General features: G+C 41.1%; 1 protein-coding gene across 1 annotated transcript in view; it reads left to right on the forward strand.

Moving 5' to 3' along the window:
* The window catches only part of DNAH6 (dynein axonemal heavy chain 6), a 180,585-nt gene that overhangs the window by 18,817 nt on the left and 148,052 nt on the right, over positions 1-13,716 (forward strand). Inside the window, exons 12-19 of the mRNA XM_065405933.1 lie at positions 10-161; positions 788-940; positions 4,558-4,809; positions 6,404-6,532; positions 8,449-8,562; positions 12,018-12,161; positions 12,556-12,768; positions 13,601-13,693. Coding sequence (XP_065262005.1) covers positions 10-161; positions 788-940; positions 4,558-4,809; positions 6,404-6,532; positions 8,449-8,562; positions 12,018-12,161; positions 12,556-12,768; positions 13,601-13,693 — 1,250 coding nt within the window. The remainder of the gene's footprint in view (positions 1-9; positions 162-787; positions 941-4,557; positions 4,810-6,403; positions 6,533-8,448; positions 8,563-12,017; positions 12,162-12,555; positions 12,769-13,600; positions 13,694-13,716) is intronic.

Genomic DNA, 13,716 nt, shown 5'->3' on the forward strand with positions numbered 1-13,716 from the left:
AATACACAGGGGTCGATTTCTTTGCGGAACAACTGGAGAAATATCACAGAGAACACAAAGATGCTTTGGCTATAAAGCAGAAAAGAAATTTAGGCTTGTTGCTTATAGATGCTAGAAAACTGAAAGAAAAATTAATACCATCACCAAAGCGCTGCTTGGAGGTAAGTCTACAGGCAATATAGCAAGAATTTATCCCATTTCAGTTTTGCTAAGGTCAGTGGCTGCCCAGTGATGCAACTGGACAAGCTGGCCAGTTCCTTTTGTTTAAAGTTCTACTGTTGTTTATATTCTAGTATAAAAAATGTTATGACATCTCCAACAATATCATGGGTTCATCCTGTTTTTAAACTCAGTTCATACACTAATTTCACAGGTACTTTGCAACATCCTTTAAGATGTACTGCGAAATATTCCAATGTGGTATCTTGGTTGTAAAGTGGAGTATCTTGCCATGAGCACACAGTGCCAGTGCTTTGGGATCTGTACTGGCTGCTTGTTTGTTATAGGATCAAGTTTAAAATGATCTGCTCTGAAAAAGGCCTGATTGGCCTGGCACCTCCCTAACTGAGAGAGTTCACCTCTCCCTATGACCTACTGCCACAGTTGAGATCAGTGGAGGCTCTCGAGCTGGAGCTCCGTTGGTTAAAAAGAAAGGAGCGTTCTCCATGAGGGCTCTTCATCTTTAGAACTCACTGCCATCCAGGCCAAAGTAGCATGAATTTATTGACCTTTCACCTCTAGCTTTAAGAATATTTTACACAATCTAGTATTTCCCTTTGCTTTCTAGGTCATTAATGATATGCTTCCAGTTATTGGGAAGAAAAAAGTGACTGACATTATAGCTGAGGCACAAGATGCCAAATTTAAACTTGAGTTTCTCCCATCCACAACTACAGAATATGTGAATAGCCTGATATTCCTTGATGAAATTCAGGAACGAGTAAGTACATTCTGTCTTTCAGGAGATGGGGGGGAGGGGCCACTGCCTTAGGAATCTGAGAGTATATTTTATATATGTAGTTTATTGGAAAAGGTGGGTAAGGAAGACCATGTGTTCACATGCTGCAGACCCCCACAAAAGTAAAAAATAAAGTTTGTACATTATCATTTCTCAATGGAGCATCACTAGAAATTATAAGACTGGATCAGAGTTAATATCAAACTCGTGTTATATTTTTTTGCTTATACGCAGTCAGTTCATTAGTCAGGAATGGACTACTGAGCTGACCACTCCCATCACAGAGATGTCTCATATCACATCACAGAGACAGCACAGTGGTGAGGAGTTTGGGTGCCACATTTCCCTCTTTATAAAATTGGGAACTGTGTCTCAAGCCCAGTGTTATGGTAGAAGCAGCTCAAGAAGAGAAGAGCTCTCTCTGCTCAGTTTGCTGTTGAATGGCTTTGGTCACTGGCTATGTCTGGAGTTCTTTTCCCTCCTCCTCACTCCTCTCCTGGCAGGCTCATGATGCACAGAGCTTAGTGGAGGATGTGACTAGAGAAAACAAGCATAGCAGGGCCACTATCTATGAGTATCCTTCTCCTCTAGCAGTGGGGTACTATCTGGCAGCCCCTCCAGCTTCTGAGACTGATGATTTTCTGTGCTGACACTGCATAGTGGTAACTCTTACATGTAGAGCCTTTTCAGATGCTCCTCTTGTCAATGGCCAAGGTCCTTGGACAACTAGTTCACCTTCCCAGGTTCAGTCCTTTAGCCTTTAAAAAGGTGGTGCAAGATCAGAAATCTGACACAGGAAAGGTCTCTAACAGAGGTCCTAGTTAGCAGGATCAAGTTGATATGCCTCCCTCTTAGGCTTGGGTGCACAAATAGAATTTCACTTGAGCCATCGGAAGTATTCGTACACAGTACAGGAAGAGGAACCTAATGATATCTGCTGCTTCTGTGCAGGGTATGATCAACGGCCAGGCCAATTGGCTTAGTCATCAGACACTCTCCCCTAGACAGTGAGGGTGTTGAACAGCAAATGCTTCAGTTGGTCTTCCTGGAGTGGGGGAATCCACAGATTGACACAAATGACAACAAAAGTGGTGTCTCTTCTGCTCCAGGGAATGGGAAAGCAAGGCATGGAAGATAGATGCCTTCTCCTTTAGTCTGTCCTTGTTAGTGTTTATGGTCATCAAAGACCTCCTGGTGCCAGGAACACATGTGCTGCCATGACCAAGGCATAGTTTAATTGACAGCCTAAAACTTGGAAGAATGAATTGTGAATTTGGTCATCCCAACAAGCTGAAGAATGTTCTCCTTCAGACTATGGGAGACTCTACATCCAAGATTTGTTACCATATCTTCAGAACCTGATGTATTGTATGCAACATGATGGGGGCTAATTTAGCTACAACGAGTCAGGAAAAAGATCTTGGCGTCATCGTGGATAGTTCTCTAAAGATGTCCACGCAGTGTGCAGAGGCGGTCAAAAAAGCAAACAGGATGTTAGGAATCATTAAAAAGGGGATAGAGAATAAGACTGAGAAGATATTATTGCCCTTATATAAATCCATGGTTCGCCCACATCTCGAATACTGTGTACAGATGTGGTCTCCTCACCTCAAAAAAGATATTCTAGCACTAGAAAAGGTTCAGAAAAGAGCAACTAAAATGATTAAGGGTTTAGAGAGGGTCCCATATGAGGAAAGATTAAAGAGGCTAGGACTCTTCAGTTTGGAAAAGAGAAGACTAAGGGGGGACATGATAGAGGTATATAAAATCATGAGTGATGTTGAGAAAGTGGATAAGGAAAAGTTATTTACTTATTCCCATAATACAAGAACTAGGGGTCACCAAAAGAAATTAATAGGCAGCAGGTTTAAAACAAATAAAAGGAAGTTCTTCTTCACGCAGCGCACAGTCAACTTGTGGAACTCCTTACCTGAGGAGGTTGTGAAGGCTAGGACTATAACAATGTTTAAAAGGGGACTGGATAAATTCATGGTGGCTAAGTCCATAAATGGCTATTAGCCAGGATGGGTAAGAATGGTGTCCCTAGCCTCTGTTCGTCAGAGGATGGAGATGGATGGCAGGAGAGAGATCACTTGATCATTGCCTGTTAGGTTCACTCCCTCTGGGGCACCTGGCATTGGCCACTGTCGGTAGACAGATGCTGGGCTAGATGGACCTTTGGTCTGACCCAGTACGGCCTTTCTTATGTTCTTATGTTCTTATGTTCTTATTAACATGGCCTCAGTGCTAAATCAGTTTCAGCCAAGACCTATATTTGGTTTTTGTTCAATCAATACATTAAGAATCCAAGTGGCTGTATTAGGAGCTCTCATGATTCCTTCAGAAGAGAGACGCTAATTTCTCATCCTCCTGTGCTCAGATTTACGTATGCTGTGACAAAAATCTGTCCTTCTATCCAAACACCCATTGGCAGTCAGAAGTTGTTCTTGGATTAGCTGATGCAACAGTCATTTGAACTGTGGAATACAACCTCAGTGTTTTTTTTCCTCTTCATTTAAAGTAGCTTTTCTTATACCAGTCACCTCTGTGAGAAGGAACAGTATTTTAATGTCTGATTAGTCATGGCAACGTGGTCCTACAGACAATCTTGGAATTCCTTTCTAAAGTTGTCCCTTATCAACTGCACCAAGAGATTTCTTTTTCATCCTTTTTGTACAAATCTTTCTTACCTCACTGAGATAAGATGGCAGCTTCTGGACATGTTATTAGTTGTTTCAGGGTCAGAAGCATTGGAAGTTGTCTGCTGGGCTTGTGATGCAGTTTACCAAGCATATGTAGGGGGAAGCTGTGATATTAGAAATCCTTGGCAGTGAGCTGCCACTGCATGCTCATGGGTGGTGTGGCCAAACCAATAGTCCATTCCAGACTAGAGGATTTCCTTTTATGAGGAGACAACTTCACAGGTAAGGACAAAGCTGCCTGTTTTCATTTTAAAAATGTTTCTAATTACTGCCAGCTGAAAAATGTGTACTTATTGCATTCACAGGTGGAGACTGCTGTATAAAAGATTGAACTACATTTTCAATTTTTAATCTCCCTTTCTCAGCTGCTAATAACTTTCTCAAATTCCTTTTAGACTGAAATTTCACACTTTTAGTAGCAGCAAAATCCATCTTCTCCAGAACATCCAGAAATAGACTGACTTGCAACCAGCAAAATAAAGCAAACTGAGAGAGTAACTATATGTGCCACTGCCTAATATTTTGGTATCAAAACTCTCTATAATGGAATAAAATGGTAACATAACATACTGTATGCTAAGGGAGGGTACATTGAAGAAGATGCCACAAGTCCAACCAAACATTTCTGTCTTCTCCAGCAGCCTGGACATACTCTATTTTCAAACAGTAGTGATATAAGAAATGAAAAAATTCAGGGACATGATTAACCTGTTAATTTTAATCACATAAAAAGATAATCTTTGGCTAGGACTTGTTTTCTTCCCCTTATTAAAATTATTTTACTGTAATAACCATATTTTGATACTGTCAGCAATGTAACTAAGATTAAATAATGGTAAGGATTACTTACGAAAACATGGTTGATTCACAATAGTTGAAGTATGACTATTTTTTCAGATTGAAAGCCTTGAAGAAGAAGGAAATGTGGTAACTCAGATGTATCAGCTTATTGAACAGTACCAAGTACCGACACCTCCTGAAGATTTTGCTCTTTTTGCAACTCTGAAACCATCCATTGTTGCGGTTCGCAATGCAATTGACAAATCAGTGGGTGAAAGAGATTCCAGCATTACCAAATTTTGTCAACATTTAGACCAAGATGTTGTAGAGCTAAATGAGGAAGTGAAAGAAGTGAAACAGCAAGCCCAGGTTTGCAAAGAGCAGTTTACATTATTTTTATACTGTATAGAATTTCTGCAATTGTGTTTTATTAAAACAAGACAACCGAGCAGTAGTAAGGACTATAAAGTTATCAACAGTCTATTCAACAATGTGAAGTAAGGTGTGATCTGTAATCCGATGCCAATGCTCATATTTTAAATTGTGCTGTATGAGTTGAAGGGTTGCACAGTATTTCTGAGGGCAGGATTTGGCCTTATGGATCTAAACATATAGGACCAAATTGTATCTTCTGCACCCAAACAGAGCAGATCTTATCACAGTGGGTCTCTCAGGGACTGGAGGGATGAAATCCTTCTCCCCAACCTGTCTCAGAGCTTCAGCAATGTCCCCCATACGTACTGCCTCTACATGTGATGGGGTTCATCAGCTTGGCACTTGCTCCTTCACCTTTCTGCCCTCGGACCCCACTTGGAGTCCCAAAATCCTCATCTTCCTACCACTGGCAAGGGAACCACACCAGTTCCATTGTAACCAGGGTGCTGTGGATAGAGGGGCAGGATTTGATCTGTAATGCTTAGACATATTTTGAAATGTACATGTTTTTAAAAGCGAGAAGTAATTCTTTTGCTCTACTCTGCACTAATTAGGCCTCAACTGGAGTATTGTGTCCAGTTCTGGGTGCCACATTTCAGGAAAGATGTGGACAAATTGGAGAAAGTCCAGAGAAGAGCAACAAAAATGAAAACATGATCTATCAGGGAAGATTGAAAAAATTGGGTTTGTTTAGTCTGGAGAAGAGAAGACTGAGAGGGGACATGATAACAGTTTTCAAATACATAAAAGGTTGTTACAAGGAGGAGGGAGAAAAATTGTTCTTCTTAACCTCTGAGGATAGGACAAGAAACAATGGGCTTAAATTGCAGCAAGGGAGGTTTAGGCTGGACATTAGGAAAAAGTTCCTAACTGTCAGGGTGGTTAAGCACTGGAATAAATTGCCTAGGGAGGTTGTGGAATCTCCAGCATTGGAGATTTTTAAGAGCAGGTTGGACAAACACCTGTCAGGGATGGTCTAGATAATACTTAGTCCTGCCATGAGGCAGGGGACTGGACTAGATGAGCTCTCAAGGTCCCTTCCAGTCCTGTGATTCTATGATTCCATGATTATGGGTATAAAAGGGACCATGACTTGCCTGACTGCAGGTTTTCCTCACAGATGTTGCCATAAGCAATCAGGTCCTGGAAAGATGCCCTTAATGTGTAGCTCTAGCCATGGCATAGTGAGGTTCCATGATCTATTCGGTTAGGGAGCTAACCTTCACCAACTGATGGCAAATTGAAGATGGCGGGGAGAGAATATATTTTTCATTTATAAAGAGAAGAGATTTGATCTGGAATCTTTGATACTGGATAACTTTTCCATACCTATTTACATTGGTCATTTAAAATAGATTAAATCTCATCACACATACGTTATGCTATACATTTGAATATTGAAATATTGGTTGTATATGTTACTGAGTTTAAAACTTATTTCCATTAGCTTGGAATATAGGATGTTTATCTCAACCTGGACTAAAAGCTAAATTTAACAAACCAACAAAAAGTTGTTTTTGCTAAACAGGACCCACAGATTTTGGATATTGCAGCTGACCAAGCCAAAGTAAAACAAACTCTAACAGACTTGCAAACCATTCTAGATGAGCTACAGAAACGGGCATTCCAGTATAAATCCTACCAGAAGAATTTTAAGGTAATTTTTTCCCAGCTCTTTGCTGGACTTTTATGAAACCTGAATTGAACTGTATTTTTTGCAGTGTTAAACAAACAAATGTTTCTGAATAGCAGAACTTTGTAAAGCCAATGCCCTGGCTAGTGTCTTTTTGGAAATAGGTATTTCTTGCCCAAACCTGCTCATGCAGTGAAGGCTGGATTGAGGCTCCTTTGAAAAATTGTGTGTGATGTCCTAATTAAACCAATGGATTTTGTAATCTTTGTAAGCATTTTAAAGAGAATTTATGAAAATCACAATCTCCATCAGCTACTGGGGGAGTGGGAGTTCAAGGGACTAACAAAGACCCAGCTAGAAGTCTGGGGATTGTTTGTGGCTCACTTCCGATAAGGCTCAGCTAGACCCATGTCCTATTTCACGTTTACTGGTATATTGTTTCCTAATCAAACAGGCTCATGAGGGAGTCCACATGTCCACACACTGTACCTTCTTTGATGTGTCTGCATTGAAGGAGCTAATCCACTGAGGAAGTACCTTGATTGATTCGAATTTTCAGATAATACCATGGAACAGCCTGTGGCAGCCACCTGGACTCCCCCTTGGCCTGTTCAGCTAGGAAAAAATGCACAAGAAATGTGCAGTAGGGAGCAATCCTCCATTGGCAGGGAGTTGGGCTACGTCTTTTAATAGATCTTTTTCCTCTTTAGACTCTGTGAATCCGTTGGGCTTTGGGATTCCTTATAGGCTTGGAAACCAGAGTTCTTCTGGAGCATAACCCTTGTAAGAGCTACATTAAAGAAACAAAAGTGACAAACAATGACTTCATTTGTACTATCTATGAACCATCTGTTTTATGAGGGCCTCATGAGCGTTAGATGAGAGCTTTGCCACCAAGCCTGGATGTTTGTGTGGCTATAAATGTAATGCTGATGAGGACTGCTGATGACAGGTAGTTTGTAAGCTTTGTAAGCATTCACCTTACAACTTATTTGCTGCTCAGAAGGTACCTACATTGCTGGAATGGCCACTAGAGCTTGTAACTTCGGTCGGTACAATATCTGACAATACAACAGCTGAGACTTCTTTCAAAGGTTCCACTTCTAGTAGTTGAAAGCACTGTGGGTTACACAACTGTATGTCATAACTCCTGAGAACTATATTGAAGGAGGCTTTAATTTCCATGGGGTTGGAAATGTGCTTTAAGTGGATACATATGTACAGCTGTATCAGTAGGTTTAGAGGGGTAAGTAGCACTAGCGTGCTGTTGGAAAGAACAGACTTTTTTGGAAGATGTCCATTTGCTAGTTACTAACCTAATGCCATCTTTGGGTAGCACCTGGATCCTCATAATATTTAGGTGGCCACAATACCATCTGAAAACATGGGCAGTTGAGTTATCATAAATTTGCTTTGGTTATGGGTGATAAATAGAATTATTGCAATCTGTTATAGTGAGAGAGCTCTTCTACCTGTAATTAAAGGGAATGTCACTGATCCTTCTCAGGACTGGGTATACTGTGGAAATCAAACAGAGCTTTTCCAGCTGCCTAAAGCATATCTTTGTTTAGTGTTGAATATTCCGCACAGATGGAGAGAGCTGTTTTAATGCAATGTATGTGCCTTGGCAGTTTTTCACAGAACTGACTAAAAATTATTCAATAGACTGCAGTGTTTACTGACTGCAGTAGATAAAATGAGTCAAGACAACTGCATGGAGTTCACAATAATTTCATATCTTTTGCACAAAAGTATTTAAGAAGAAATGTGGTTTAGAACAGATTATTTGCTCCTAAAGCAATATGATAAATTGGTATCCCCACTCCCCTCCCAATGTTAACTGTAGAATTTGGCAAATGTGAAGTGGGTATTTTTAAAAATATACAGTAGATTGTTTTATAAGAAGTTTTTAAAATGATTTTTTAAATTTCTCTTTTAAGGTGGAAATTTCAAAATTTGATGCTTTGGAGGAAGTTAGTGCAGAACTGAAACTCAAACAGCTGCTTTGGGATTCTTGTTCTGAATGGGAAATACTCCAAACAGAATGGATGGAGGTAAATTAAATGCTCTGATTCCTAAATGACCAAGTATAAAAATGATGTATAATACAGTTTATAATATAAAATTCTAGTTTATAATATGTAGAAAAAATACTGTTTCTTTTATTTTTCCAAAATAGCATTATAGATTTTTGCATCACAGAGCTTTAAAAGATTACTATGCAGCTAATATTTTTGTAAGTTATTCCAGAGGTTCTGCTTCTTGAATTGCTCTATATATTATCTTGTGAGTATTGTGAAGCAAATTGTAAAGTTTGAATAACATGGCAGGAATTTTGTAGATAAGTAAGTTTTATTCTAACCATTTAGAACAAACATTTGGGTTTTGAAGGCTACTTAATCTTTCTGTGTCACTATGGATACCTGCAGTTACTAAGGCTACTAAAGTAGAAAAAGAAAAACAAAACAAAACAGGATAAAAATAGTCTGCCCTTAGATAAAGTTTCACTTTCCTTCATTTGGCTTTCTTCAGGCTTCTCTTCAAAATATACATGAGTTACTCCCAGGGGAATTCTTTGCCACTGCACGTGCGCAGAATTAATGTCCCTCGCAGATTTCTTTGCTTCCCCACAGAAAAATGACTTTCTCGTGCGTCCCTCCCCAGCAGTATGTTTCAGGTGTCCAGGGCAGACAGCAGAGAGGTAAATGATTGTGGGGCAGGAGACAGGACTGGGGAAAAACTGGCTGGTGTCTCCTACCCTGCACCAGGCTCAGCTGCTAGTCCCAGCTGGGCTGGGGAGGACGGGACTTCCTCTTCCCCTGCATGGCATCCGGGGCCGTGTCAGACCCATCCCCAGATTTCTCCCCAAGCTGTAGGATGCGCCGCAACCCTCCCCCCCCGCCACACACACACTTCCTGCACCCATCGCTCCTCAGCTGCAGGGGGAGGGATCCCTGTACAGGGAGCTGCTCCCCCATCCACCCAACCCCCGGGCCTCCATATCCCTCATACCCAGACCCTCCCACCAAGCCTCAGGCCCCTGCACCCAGAAACCCCCCCCCCAATGAGCCTCACTCCCCCTGCACCTGGACCACCCCAACGAGCCACCTGCACCTGGATCCCCACCTCACTGAGCCCCACTCCCCCAGCAACTGCCCCCTCCACTGAGCCCCCCACCCCCACACCCCTTCCGAGTGCTATCCCCCCACGCCCCCCATGCTGCTCCCCAACCACCTTCACCTGGACACCCCCTGCAGAGTCCCATTACCATTGCACCCAGAACCCTCCAACAAGCCCATGTGCATCCAGATCCCCCCTGCACCTGGATCCCCCACTGAGCTGCCCGCACCTAGATTGCTCCACACAGAACCCTCTCAACCCACACCTGGATCTCCCCATGCTAAGCCCCTGCCTTGCTGAGCCTGCCTGCCCACACCTGGCACATCTGGCAAGGAGGGGCAGGCCCAGTCCTTGCGCTGTGTCAGGGTTGGGTGCAGCCTCTCCGCTGAGTCCGTGTCCCGGGGCGGGGGGGGGGGGGGGGAGCTGCACAGTGATCTCCCACCTCTGTGCAGCCAGTGGCCTGTGCTCCCCAATGCCATGCTGGAGCCTCCACATTTATTTGACAAATACAATTTGCAGAACTTGACAGAATTTTAAAATATAGTACGCAGAATTTTTAATTTTTTGGTGCAGAATGCCCCCAGGAGTAATGAATTGGACCTTGCAGTGGTCAGATGACACCGCAAAGCATGAGTTTTGGTTACTCATGTCTTGGCCAACAAAACAGCTAATATTCTTCTGGGTTGTAAAATTCTTTCACCTCCTCTTCACATCCAGCTATAGTTTTGGACATTCTGATTGCCTGCAGTAGTAATTTCCACAAGATGACTGCATGATTTGTGAAGAAATTTTTGTTTTATATTTACCTGCCAATAATTTAAACATCTCACTGATACCTTCTGTGTTCTAACCACCGATTGTCTCTATAATAATATCCATAGATTGGAAATTGTTTATGGCCAGGGCCATCTTTTCATTAGATGATGTACAGAGCCTGGCACACTGGGGTCCCGCACAATGGCTCTAGGTGCTCCTGCAGTACATATAAATCAATAAATAATATTATTATGAGACAGCATATAAAGTCTCAGTCATTATAGTAATGCCCCATTCTTGTGTGTGGGTTCCCAGTGCTGTACTGGTGGGAACTGCCATGACTTCAGAGGTTTAGGGCGGCCAGCACCTCCCCTCCAACAGATGGGATGTTCTCTTCCTGTTGAGGAGATGAACTAGCCCTTAGGGCCTCTAGCTGTCAGTTCCTGTTTCACTGCTGACTGGAAGAGGGGCTCCCTATCACTGCTGCTGCAGCTGCATTAGTCAGAAAAATCAACATTTTATCTGCTTTGCGCTGATTTTTATGAGTGTTTCCTCAAGGTATATAGTAATGTATGCAGCTATCTTAGATTCTGTCAGTGAAAACTAACAAAATAAATGGAGAAGAAAGGTTGATTTTTGTGCTGTGCGAGGTGTCTCATACTTCTCAATACTAGTGTTTTGTAATTTCTACCTCCCCCACTACTTTTAGTCTTTTCTGCTTGTTTAGATCAAATTTGGCTCCATTTGTGCCCTCCTATAAAATATTGAGGTGTGTTTCCTATTGTATATCAGGCTGCCATACACCCTAAGTGGGAGCCTTCTTCCACCAGAGCATAGAGGGATTCCGCATCTGAAAGGTATATGGTACATCTCACCCTACCTCTTGTCATGGTATGGTAGTTGGTGTCATGGTGTATTTACTTGCTGTATATTAATTACGTACTAGATGTCTGTGTGTGCTGTATAGAGATTTAGACAAGACTTGGTCCCTGGTGAAAACAAGGCAGACAATGCTGGGACTTGAGTTGTGTGGAAACCTGTTTGTGTTTGTACTTTGTTGTTGTGCAGTTGTTTAAGAAAGACTGTGGTCATTCCATATATTGTGGCTAGGATGACCAGATAGCAAGTGTGAAAAATCAGGACAGGAGGTGGAAAGTAATAGGTACCTATATAAGAAAAAGCCCCAAAATTCGGGACTGTCCCTATCTGATCACCCTAATTGTGGCAGTGGCAGACTGCAGGCATCAAAAGTGCCAGCTTTGCCTATTATCAAACCACAGTAGAGCCTTTTCTTTTTAATTTTGCAAAATTCGCTGAGTCTCCCTATCATTAGTGTTCTATTGTAGTACCTTTCTTTTACCTGTGTTTAATGGATTACGTGTATATAATAGTGCTTTGCTTTAGAATATACTGCCTTTTGAAGCCTTTGAGTGCCCAAGGATTGCAGGATCTGACCATCTACTGTAACTGTTGGACGCACTGTGTGTCAGATTTTGCTATCCTTACTTATGTTGAGTAGTGCCTTACTGTATGAGTAGTGCCATTGATTGCAGTGATTTCTTTGTGGAGTAAGGTACTATTCAAAGTGAATGTGACCATTAATTAATATATTTTCTCTGTTTGTTTTTCACAGTGTAAATTTGATACCTTGGATCCAGAATACCTGAATTCTCAGGTTTCCAAGTACGCCAAATTTGTGAATCAGTTGGAAAAGGGTTTGCCACCCAATAATATAGTGCCCCGGCTCAAGGGGAATGTGGAGAAGATGAGAGAAAAGGTAAAATAGCAACTTGAAATTCACTTTCCAAAAAGCTTTTTAGAAAAACATGAAGTTAAACTATACTATTTATTTTTCAATAAACTTCAAAGATTCCCTCATTTTATATAACTCGTCCAGAGGCAAAATGGAAAAGGAGTGAAAAAACAAAAAATTGAAAACTTCAGTTTTTGAAAACTAAACGATTTTGCTTTTTGCCAAAAATTTCAAACAAAAAGAAACTGGGGGGAAAAGGATCATTTGTTTCTAAAAATAATTAAATAAAAATTTTGATCAAAAGTCTTTTACAAGTTCTACTTACAAGCTCTATGTAAAAGATGGTGCTTTGAGAGAGCTCTAGGGTTGTAAAATACATGAATGAAAAATAAATATAGTGTTTGTTTTACTTTTCCAGCTTCCAGTTATCACAGACCTAAGAAACCCCTTTTTGAAACCCAGGCACTGGGCAGTTTTGGAGCAAATAGTTAATGCACCACTGGTGGATGTGGAATACCCATTATCTTTGGCTCGACTGGTTGAGCTCAGTGCTTTTGAATTTTCTCAAGAAATTCAGGATGTTTCTGGACAAGCTTCTGGAGAAGCTTCCTTAGAGACCATTCTCAAAAAGGTAACTTTTACAAACAAACATTTGTCTTTGTTTTTGATAATGTGCTGAAAACCTTGACCTTTTTATGGACGACTAAGAAAGAATGTGTCTCTCAATATATATGTATGTAAGTATATACACAGTATATAAGTACCACATTAATGGTAAGTAGAATTTTTATATTTGAGCGAAATATAAAGCAGAAATACAGTTTATGTCATAATAGACCTCTGCCCTTCCAAGGAGCATGTTCAAGGGGGCTTACAAAGGCAGAGACTGATGCAGCAGGTGCACTGCCCACAGAACTGTCCTTGGCAGAGAATGTTGGGCCCACAGAACGTTCTGGGCCTTCTCGGCTGCCTCTCCAGTAGCACATACCCCCTGGTGTCAGCAAGTCTGTGCTGAAGTCATGTTTTGGCTTGAAGAGTCTCGATGCAAGTTGACATTATTGTAAACAGACAAAAACCATCCTTTGTTTATTATAGTTTTATGCAAAGTAAGAAAAAGGTTAATGCTTGTTAAATGGAAAAGGACAAAGTCAGCAGAGATTTTTTCCCTTTTTCTTCTGAGAAGAGAGAACAAACACCACAAAGTAAAACAATCATTTGACAGTGTCTGTTTAGCCCCATGCATCTGAAAAATTGGGTTTTTTACCCATGAAAGCTTATGCCCAAATAAATCTGTTTGTCTTTAAGGTGCCACTGGACTACTCGTTGTTGTTGGGGGTTTTTTAGGTGAAAGGGCAGATTTTTCATTAGTTGGAATTAGACTTTCTACACTTTATTTACTTTGTAAAACCTAAATGTTTTAGTATTGTAAGTAGATTTACAAGGTTTATAATTTTCTCAACCAGGTGGAGGATTCTTGGAAAACAACTGAATTCATTGTTCTTCCTCATCGTGATTCTAAAGATGTTTTTATCCTTGGTGGTACAGACGACATTCAGGTAAGTCACTGCTTGTACTTAAT

Source organism: Emys orbicularis, chromosome 6 (genome assembly GCF_028017835.1).
Source record: "Emys orbicularis isolate rEmyOrb1 chromosome 6, rEmyOrb1.hap1, whole genome shotgun sequence".
Taxonomy (NCBI): domain Eukaryota; kingdom Metazoa; phylum Chordata; order Testudines; family Emydidae; genus Emys; species Emys orbicularis.